Raw genomic sequence first — 11,002 nt, 5'->3', positions numbered from 1 at the left:
TCTTTAGTATCTCCTTTACAAATCTTTCTGTGAATTTGTGGTTGAAAAATATTTCTGCAACACGCAGTGCCAAATTAATTGTTGATCTGCAGGAGCTGCAGAGAAGTCACGCAGAGTTGCTGCAGACCTGGGCAGACCAGCAGAGAGAAGCTCTGCACCGACGAAGCGACGAAAAGGCGGCGGCCGCCGCTGAAGTGTCTTACGATTTGAAGTAGGCCGATGTAAAGCTCGAAATTCAACGATTTAATTATTTTAATTAGACACACCAGCTCAATGTGCCCCACTGCAGGTCTCAGGTCTGGGGCTTGGTTATTGTTGTAATAGCCCATCCTGGTAGTGACGACTAGGGAGGGGGNCTGAGTTGACCGTGAGCTGAGCTTCCCGGTAGAACTTGTCCTCAGTGGGACTCGAACCCGGGCTGGCTTGGTTGTTGTGTAGGCAGGATATCTTGCTGATATAAATATTCACAGCATAAATATGGCATGGCTACTAATTAGCGCCCCACCACAGTCCGATGGTGCTGCCGACATTTCATTTGCGAACGTCGGTTCTTGATTGAGAACTAACCCTTCGTCCAGCCTTTAATTTTTTTAAATGCCTCGATATTGATTTTGTGCCTTGATATTATACTCTGTTTTATACGTACATAAAACATTGTAATAATTCAGTATACATTTTTATAACGATATAACGAGGGCATTATTTATTATACGTACAGAAAACTTTGTAATAATTCAGCTAACATTTTTATAATGAAATTTTTATAATTTTAACAAGGGTAACAATTATTAACAGTTCAATCACATGAAATTATATTTTTCGAGAGATTTTACGATAAAATCACACAAAATTGAATAAATCAAAATAGATTATTTATTTTTATTGTGATTTTTTAATTTAAAATTTTCACTTGAGGTTTGCAGGCGAAGACGAGCAAGCAAAGGCGAGACGCGAGCAGCAAGAGACCGAGACTCGTGAGTGGCTCAGCCTGCAGATCTCGCAGAAGCAAACGGAGAAGCAACGTGAGCTGCAGCGCCAACAGTGAGGATAAATGCATTTATTTAACCTAAAACTGGTTACTCATTAATGTTATATATTTTTGTATGTTCAATGATTTCTGGATAGATTGATTTTTCTTTAATATTCGTTCGCAATTTTATCATATTTGCTTTACAAAAAGAAATCCCTCATATTACGCATGAGATGTATTAAAAAAATACCCGCAACAAAGATTTTCAGCTATGTGAAAGAATTATATTTCCACTTATCTAGTAATAATAGCATTAAAGACATCCCGGTACTCTTACCAGTTCACAATCTACATTAGTCATTCTGTAACGTTTGTCTTCAGAACATATCACTAACATTTTCTAAATTTTCCTTTAATATCGATCGTACAAGAGATGAAATTCCATTTTAAAATTTTGTGAACCCGTGAAAGATGAGCACATAGAAATTAAAAGGGTTACTGCATGCCTTAACCCAAATAATTCTCAATTTTGCGTAGCCCTTTCAATTTTCATTTTCAAGTGAAATATTTTTCAAAAATTTAAAAATCATAACTTTTTAATAATCCTTTTGATATAAAAATGCCGTAGATTTTTTAATTGTTAGCATGGATCACAATGGTGAATCTCTATTTTCAATTGTTTCATATTAATCATAGAATAAGAATGGATTGAAGGTACTTTGATTAATAAGTTAAAATCAAACTCCCTGATTATCATCCGCAGATTCTACAGAATTTGAATATTTACTAATAAATACTTACTTATGAATATTATTTACATATGTAAATATTATATTATTATAAATATCCACAATAAAATAAAATATAAATACGAATTTTATAATAAATACTTCTTCATTTAAGCACTAGTAATTTGCATATAGGGAAGAAGCAGCTGTAGAGGCAGCTCTGCAGCGGCGGGCAGGACAGCTACAGCAGATGCAGCAGCTGTGTAGGCAGGCTCAACAGCTGGCGTGCGATGAAGCCAACGCGGCGCTCGTGAGTGTAGCTTTTCGGAGTACCTAATACCAAATTTTTAATATGAAACTCTGAATCAATCTATAATATGAAACTCTGTATCATATGTGTTCCATAAGCAGTTATTCATAGGAAATAATATCAGTTTATCATTCAATACGTAATTCCGTGTTACTGTTACGTATTCTAAATGCTATGTAACTGACAGCCTTTAAACTGAACTAAATTACGTTGTCCTGATACCAGGAATTGGGAAAAATCTCGGAACAATAAATTTTAAGTAGCAATATGAAGATCATGAAATTTTTGGAGTAGATATTGAGTAATTTTTAAATTCCTAGAGGTACGGCGGCGTATCTCAACATTAATTAACATCTTGCTAAATACATAAATAACGCCCATAAAATGTGTTAACGGTAAAATTGAAATGTGAAACAACAACAGGTTTTGTTTCACACGAGCGTTTCCTGGTGCATTTGTTGTATGTGGGTTGGCGACAGAGCAAACATACGTATGTGTAACAAACCACTATTTACAAACTCCATGAAATAACGTTTTTGGTATTCGTCAAAAGAAAAGCGTTATGAAATGAGTTTAAAAAGTAACTAGTACACTGTACATTTCAATCGGTACTTCTTGATTAACTTGAACTGATATTCCATGAGATCGCAGTTCTTTCATATATTTTACATTCAATTGATTAGGAATTAAGTTTAAAATCGTGCTCATAAGTCATACATAGACAGATGTATATCGATACTTAATTTCATTGCAGTAGGACCTGTTGTTGCCAATATGACCACAGATACGTGAACCTAATTAGCAGCATCTGGTATTAGAATAGAAGTGTCGGCGTTGAAGAAATAGGCCCATGGCCTGTTGCCGATTCTTGAACTTTTCGTGACTTGATTTACAAGGGATCCGGCCTTTGGAACCCCATCTTTCCATAGCTGACGATTGATTGAGATAGTTGCTGGACTTATTGCCTGGTCCGTAATTTGTTAGGCATTTTAAGACTGAACATATGCCCCTGCATAGCTTCGTCTAGTCTGTTTTTGAAGATGTTAAAAAGTACGTTTTAACAGATTTTTTGTAAACTGCTCAGGAGTGATGCGATAATACATAACAGTAAAACGTCTAATGTACAAAGTTAAATAATTCTTGGGTTATACGAGACCTTTCATCTGCAATAAATGCGTTTTAGCTTAATGTTGTATAAAATGTGAATTATTTGGGGGTGGCCCAGTGGTTAAAGTTCAGAGTACCAAGATTGGAGCAAAGAGTTTCTGGTCAGAATCGACAAGGAGGCCGGGCAGTTAAGGAAAGAAAATTTGAAGCACTGAGATGCGAGTTCAAGCCCGCAACATGCTGTGGATTTTCTGCGATGTTAAGAATCGGCGACAGGCCTTCGGCCTAATTCTGTTATTTTGGAATTGGCAGGATGCGGTGGAAAAAGCTCAAGTGATACTCATGGCTCTGTGAAAGAAACAATGAGCATTGAGTACGATCGAAAACATAACAAGAACCATCGTGTAAACTTTAGACTATTGCCTTTACAATTATATGCCAGGTGAATTATTGTTTTTAATGTCTTTGTGCATGTGAGTTGAACGTAGGGCAGGGTGGCCCAGTGGTTAAAGTTCAGAGTACCAGGATTGGAGTAGAGAGGCGCGGGTTCGATCCCAGCTCTGTGCGCCAGTTTCTGGTCAGAATCGGCAAGGAGGCCGGGCGGTTAAGCATAGCAGAATTGTAGCAGTGAGTTCGAGACCGCAAAATGTTGTGAATGTTCTGCGATGTTAAGAATCGGCGACAGGCCTACGGCCTACTAAACGCTGAAACAGCTATCATTATTATAAATGGACCACAGGCGAGCGACACAGCCGCGCGTCTGGCAGAGGAGCGGAGGCTCGGTCAGGAGGCGGAGCGTCGCCACGTGGAGGGCGCCGTGCGTGGCAGTCTACTGACTGAAGATCCTGCCGCGGCCACTAGCAGGCTGGGTCCTCACAGGGTGTTGGTCAACAAGTATGTGAAATAAATAAAAAATATTCATTCTAGAATTATATTTTCCTTTTATACTAGTCCAATTAAAAAATCGAGCTTTATGAATCTTTTGTTTTAGTACCAAAATTGGCCAAGTTGAATTAAAAAATCGAGCTTTATGGACATTTTTCATTTGTTTAATTGACAGGCTACGAAAATAATAGTGATTTTAAATAGCGGTAAATAACAGTGAACAGTTGCGTGTTGACTTATGCTCACGTGTATTCCTACAAACGTGTTCTTTTTCTAGAAAGATTGCGATCATTCATTCGTTCTCAAATTACCAAAAAATTATTTTAGTTGCAATTCTCGGCTATACATCACTTTGTTTTAATTATTTGTAGATAATTATGAGCTCACTTTTCAAACTCTTCCGAGAACAATTTATTTACCGTTAGCCATAAGCGTAAATTTTTGCTTTTTAGTTTCACAATTATCAATTTATTTCATCAAGTCTGTACTTGCATGTAGTTTCTGTCATTTGACAAAAATGTAAATATTTATCACAACTGCAAACGTTTAAAACAATATTTTCATGTGGCAGATGGAAAGGCTTCTCGCCAGAACAGCGGCAGCAGCAGCTTGATAAACTGGAGAGTCAGATCCGAGAAAATAAGGTAAGTTCCTTTCCGGATAACATTGTTCTTATCCGGATCTTTTTATTCACTAATGAATAAAATTAGTATTATAATTTTAGGATCAATAGAATATAACACATTTTTCTAGCGTTTCAAATAGTTATTGCAATCTTTGATAACGGTATCCCAAGTGCAAACGTTCCATCTTGAATGTATCACCTTAACTTCATTAAAGTTCCCAAATAGCGTGCAAGAAAATATTTGTAAGTTAAATAGCTTCAATTAAGTTGACAAAGAATATGTAGAAAGAACAGCTATTCGACTAATACAACTCGAATTATCGTCTTAATTGTTAATTATTCTTTTTGAACTTTTTTGCAGGCTCGGCAGGAGTTGCTGCAGAAAGAGCAAAAAGAGTGGGAGGCTCACGCTGCTCACGTAGACGAGAAGACCGAGAAACAATTCAGGATTTTTTTGGAAGAGAAAAGGTAAAATAATTCAGTTTTTGTTGTCTAATTTTACTCCAATTCAAATTAGCTACAAAGAAATAAACCTGACTTCCCTCGATAAACATTTATTATAACACCTCAAAATATAATCACGGTTGGAAAAAGCGAGAATACGTCATTCAGTGAAATCTTTCCGTTGAAATTGGCCATGAGTTTTTTTCTGAGAATTTTTCACGAATTCCTATCTATCTCGAGCCGAGCTTATGAAATGAAAATGTTTTTCAGTTTTTGAAGTATTCTTATTTTCTATCCATTACACTTTCCATAGTAATTTCTTTGCATAAATAAAATACTTGGGCAAACGCATTCATTTTGTTCGCTTATGTTTTCGCAGTTGATGGTCAAGTAGTTCCATAGTTGATTAAAAAATTAAACGCTAACCCAATGCTCCATCTTAATGTCACTATATAAGGTACATTCGACATTCTCAAGTATGAAATTATTCTCTAGTTTGCCATTAGAAATAAATTTTTTCTCTTAATGTTCATCATCACGTAGTATTCATGCGTATCAATTTCGAGCAGACGTCAACAGGCCGAATTACTGGCAGCAAACAAGCGTTTGGCAGAACAACAGCGCCTACGCCGCCTCCAGGAGCACCAACTTTACGGGACTAATCAGCCAACAGAAGACTATTTCGACGGCTTCGGCGTATACGCACGTTGATTTTCGTCTTTTTTCTGTACAATAAGTGTTTTTGAATTAATGATTTCTGCTTTCTCTTCCTGGCTTCCATTTTCAACGTGGAAATTTTCATTTCATTTTCTTAAATTCAAATTATTATACTCATTAAAGTGGTCGTCTACGTTCTAATTGATATATTATTGGTATAATTGATGAATTTGTATCCTGGGCTTTATAACAAATCTCTTTTAACATAGAATTCATTCAATAACTCATTTGTCCTTCGTTCCCGATCACCACTTGCTCTATGGCCAACATTTTCCAGAGATACATTTTTGTCATTGGGAGTTGGTTTGTTGTGCAACTGACGACTCATGAGCCGTTGATGGCTCGGCACCTTCACTCGTCTTCTCTTACCAGTCGCTTTCGTTTTCCACTGCAACATCCCTGGATATTTCTGATAGAACAGAATGAATCTACATGGGTAGCTGCTGCTCACTGGAACAATTATTGGTCTCGAGTTGGGTAATGCAGGATCCCGTAGAAAAATATTCTTAAGTGACAGCATCACAGGAAGTATCTTCGGAATGATCGCGGGTTGGATTATCTTCTTGTAATTGGTTGAAAACGACCTGCTCGAAGAGTCCGTAAGAATTCTGGTGGGAAAGTTGGCTTTAATCCTGAAAGTTCCCTTTTATTGCGTCTTCCGCTGGTCCATGGAGTTGATTTAAGTGATTCCATACCACCGAGGAAATTTAATTACCAGTAGATTCCTGTTCTCGGGTCACGAAGCTTGACTGTGGGTCGACTATAGTCATGACATGTTCTTGATCAACTTATTATCTGAAAATTTCTTCATAGCGAGGAGGATCTTGTGCGTATTCATGCTTTTAACGTCTGAATTCCTCGAGTTCTGCTTGTGTGTTCTAGCTGAGGTTCCCGGTTGTTGAAATGCCACTGCTTGCATTAAACGTGATGATTACTTGGTTCCAATCAACTGTTCTATCATCTTACGACTCCATGCTCAAATCCTGCTGCCGCTACCGGAAATAATTTCTAATTCTTCGGAGGAGAGGAGACAGCTACCATCTCCAAAACTCTATTATTGCCCACGGAATTATTAAAACCAGGAGGAAGATGCAGAAGAAAGCAACCAAATCTGTTGCCCAATGGGCCATTTTTAGATTCGAAATCGTTCTGGTGTTGTCTTCAAATTAGAAATTGTGAAGACTCCTTTGTCTAAATGCGTCTGCTACCCTTCAGTTGTCCCTGCAGATTTAAATTAGAGATGAGATGAACAGCTGCGATTTTTCACGCTTCTAACTCGATTCCTAAAAAGTTCAAAGTAAGGCTTTTACGAGTATCCAATTTACGAAAGACGTTTCACCATTGATTTTTTTGCTGCTGAGATGACTGCATGGAACTCGGTATCCAAGTTTCGATTGTCATTGGAATCAGCTCACTACCGTTTACAAAAAATTCATTTACTTCTTTATATTATATGATCAATGAGTTGGACTTTTTTTATTGGGTGCAATATCGCGCGAGCAACCTTTCTACTTCGTTCGTTTTTCGACCGATCACTTTTACAAATTTATATTCAATCGCTTAATCTGAACTCTGTCGCCACTCATTTTCGTTTGAATATTCCCTCCGTACTTATGATACGATACGGTTTCTGTTGAAAGTTTGAACACTTGAACTTGTTTGAAACAATCTAATAATCTTGAATCGAAATGATTGAATGCCATAATTTTCAAAGCTGCACTCCTAGTTATCAATAATTTCTAGAACTAGATTAAATCCTTATACCTACTTCAATACCTACTTTAATAATATACTTTATACTTAAATTCCTTACTTAATCCACCATAATACTGGCTATACGTTGGAGAGTGGTGTGCCGAATGTCGGCCTCATGGCACAATTTATTCAAAGGTCGATTTTGCCGTTAATAGATAAGGGCATATCTTAATACAGATGGATCTTAAACTTAATCCACCATAATACTGGCCATACGTTGGAGAGTAGTGTGCCGAATGTCGGACTCATAGCACAATTTATTCAAAGGTTGATTTTGCCGTTAATAGATAAGGGCAGTTATCTTAGTAGCCTACATAACCTGCTTTGCGACCTCACGGCATTCCTCTTGCCGAGCGGTCGCGAGCTCACCGTTTGAACGCCTCCAGGCTAGGAGTAGCCATGCCCTACCTTCTGAGCTTTCGTTGTTTACAACGATACCATGGGTTTCATATCGCTTCATTGTGATCAAACAAAAATGAGGTGCGATGAGCCCCAAAATACCCCAAAAATACTATTTTTAGCGCATTTTCTCATTTATGGAAAAAATGCACTATTGTTCTCGCCATGTCCGTCTGTCTGTCTGTCCGTCCGTCCGTGACCTCAAGTTTTCGTCGACGAGAAAATGCGCGCTCTGTCACTCACTGCAGTGAGTACCGGGTTTTATTTTTTCTTTACTTTCTATTATTTTCAGGGGTGAACTGTTACGATGACTATTTAGATCGTATTTACCTCGTCGGAGATTTTTTTATATACATGAATATAATGGAAAAATTCAATGCGTATGTCACAGTACATGTTAAAATTTTACTTCTATTATATTTAAATAATATTTTTATCGATTTTGTAATACAACTTAATTGCTGATTTTGCAATTCCAGTTTACAAATTACCGTGTGCGATTTCGGAACTGACAAATTCAAACTAATATTACTTTCTGCCAAATTTCTAATATCATAAAAGCACGATAATTACTGTTAACTTAGTTACCATAGAATTAAATGGAAATTTGTATTGGTCTCTCATTCTGGAAATAATAAAAAATTTGCTGATATGTCGATCTGATCAGGTAAATGTGGGGAATCTGATCACCAACAACGATATGGTTGATCTAAATAATAATGAATTTACCTTTGCTTAGATGCTATATTAACCAAGAATTAAAAAACATTACTCAGGACTCACTGCAGTGAGTGACAGAGAACGCCATTTTCTCGTCGACGAAAACGTGAAGTCACTGACGGACTGACAAACGGACGGACGGACATGGCGAGCACAATAGCACCTTTTTTCCATTAATGAGAAAAATGCGCTAAAAAGCAAAAAAAAAAGAAACGAGTAAATTAATCAGAATGTCATGTCATCAAATGGGATCGGAGACCGCTTCATCATCAGTTCACTAATTCAAGAATGAACTGAGGATGGAACCCGTCTGCTAAAACAGTTTCAATTAAATTCTGGCGAATTTTATGCTTTAAAAGTCATTCGATACATAATTTTGTGGTGTCCGAGAAGATTTCAGTGTAAGACTGACAATTGCCCACCTGTATAAACCTCGGATGGTTTTCATTAGGGGTGTTCACTGCCCGCAGCCAGCGATCCGCACTCGCTAGCCCAGCGCGGTGTGGCTGGCGCAAAGCGTAACGGTCTGCCTCCTCTATCGGGGTCTGGCCCACGTAAATGGCAACAGTGTCGTATAGGCCACAGGATTAATGTTGTTGTGCGAGCTAGTGGGTTGTGATGCCTGAATTTTATCTCTATACTATGTTATATCTATACTAATACTATTTATACCAAGTTCATAATGTTGTAGATGAAATTGACTTGCTATTGACAACGACCGAAATTGTGCAGTGTCTTGACAATAATTGAAATATGATTTGGTTCCCACAGTGAACTATAACCTAATTGACGATTTGCGATTCCTGTATTCTGCCAGCAATTAGCATTGAAATTACTAGTGGGTCAACTAGTAGCTATCACTGGTTTCTTGTACCGTGATATTTTTGGGACGTTTAATTTATTGTGGATTATACTTTCAGCCTTCAACTTAATTTATTATTTTTTCTGTGCTACATTTTCTCTGTTTTGTTCGGAATTTGGCTGCTTAAAGTTGCATTAAGTTGCTATGAGTGGGTACATTTAAGACATGAAACAATGTCCGAGATGGAACGCATACCGTAAACATTATTTCATTTCACCTTATTGAGAAGCAGCGTAAAATTATTTTTTGTTTACTGCGTTTTGTATAGGTTCACAAGTAGAGTCAGTCGTACAAGTTAGGTGACGCTGACTGAGGTCAGCATTGCAATAACGAGAAGCCTCGAGCTCCCGGCAAGCGGCAACCCCTGAAAACTTGGCTCGTCAGTGCCGGCTTGGACGTTGTGTCGGTGGTACGTGTGTTAAAAGCTGACGAGATTGTGTGGAATGTGGAAGAGTTCTAGGAGGGGTCACCTCGCATTTTTCTTACCTGCCTGAAAAATCGAATACGTGCAACTGTCCCGGGACCCTATGTTAAATTAACGCGTACCGAACTCGCAATTCTGAACTCTAGCATTTTCTATTTTAATTGAAGTATTGTATGTTTGAAATTTGAGATCTTTTTGTAGTTACTACGTTAAGCCTACGTAGCTAGTACCTATAAGTATAACCTTACGTTCTTGCTATCTATCAAGTTAAATTTTTTCAAAGCAAAGAGTTTTAAACATTTGGGAGTGCTGGTGGTGGCGATTAGGCAAAGATTCTAGGTACATGATTCAAATAAATTTAGGTTGAAGTTCATTTGGCGGGAACGAAATTTTTGATATCGGTCAGTTCGAATTTAGCACTTTACTTTTCGTTTTGGTGCCAGAAAATTAATAAATATTACCTAAGGTGATATTTATTGCGACTAAGTTTCGATTCAATTATTAAGCGAAGAATTTGCTACTTTGCTCCTGCACGCAACTTTCCGAACTTTTATGACTGAACAAAGTGGCGATTAAAATAGATTTAGATGGAAAAAGCGCCGTAGTAATCATGGTCATGTTTAATGATTGTGATGTTTGAACTCCTTATCAGATTCATAACATTATGATTACCGCTTAACATATTTGTTTAGTGTGCAATATGATTCATTGATGCCCTGTTTTTCAATTTTTCAGCTAAGCGAATTCAATTTTCTGTTTGTTTGCTTATAATTTATATGACGGTTACTAATACATATTAATTCTCCGCCACGCTTACAATTTTTTTTAATAAGGACTCATTTATCATTAATGACATAAGTCGCCACTAAATAGCTACTGCATTTCACTCGCTCCTCATCGATAAAAACTGTAGAATACTGTTCACTGGTCAGAATAACTACTATTTTTAGGGTTCGATTACCACGTAATAACTAAGAAGTTGTTTCGATCGCGCTAGAAAGTTGTAGTTTATTGTGTTTACAAAATAGGTTATTTACTTTGAAGGCCGGCGAAATA

At 37.3% G+C, this 11,002-nt stretch overlaps 1 protein-coding gene across 1 annotated transcript; it reads left to right on the top strand.

Annotated features, from left to right (window-relative positions):
• The first annotated feature begins 477 nt into the window (after positions 1-477).
• On the top strand, positions 478-5,780 carry LOC108678872 (RIB43A-like with coiled-coils protein 2). The gene is made up of 7 exons (XM_047882279.1): positions 478-517; positions 924-1,041; positions 1,894-2,008; positions 3,855-4,009; positions 4,572-4,644; positions 4,987-5,093; positions 5,639-5,780. Exons 1-7 carry the CDS (start codon positions 478-480, stop codon positions 5,778-5,780), a joined length of 750 nt encoding a protein of 249 aa, XP_047738235.1.
• The last annotated feature ends 5,222 nt before the right edge of the window (positions 5,781-11,002 follow it).

This window comes from Hyalella azteca, unplaced genomic scaffold, assembly GCF_000764305.2.
Source record: "Hyalella azteca isolate HAZT.00-mixed unplaced genomic scaffold, Hazt_2.0.2 contig10088, whole genome shotgun sequence".
NCBI classification, from domain to species: Eukaryota; Metazoa; Arthropoda; class Malacostraca; order Amphipoda; family Hyalellidae; genus Hyalella; species Hyalella azteca.
The sequence above is the reverse complement of the archived record's forward strand: the minus strand, read 5'-3'. Positions and strand labels throughout refer to the sequence as shown.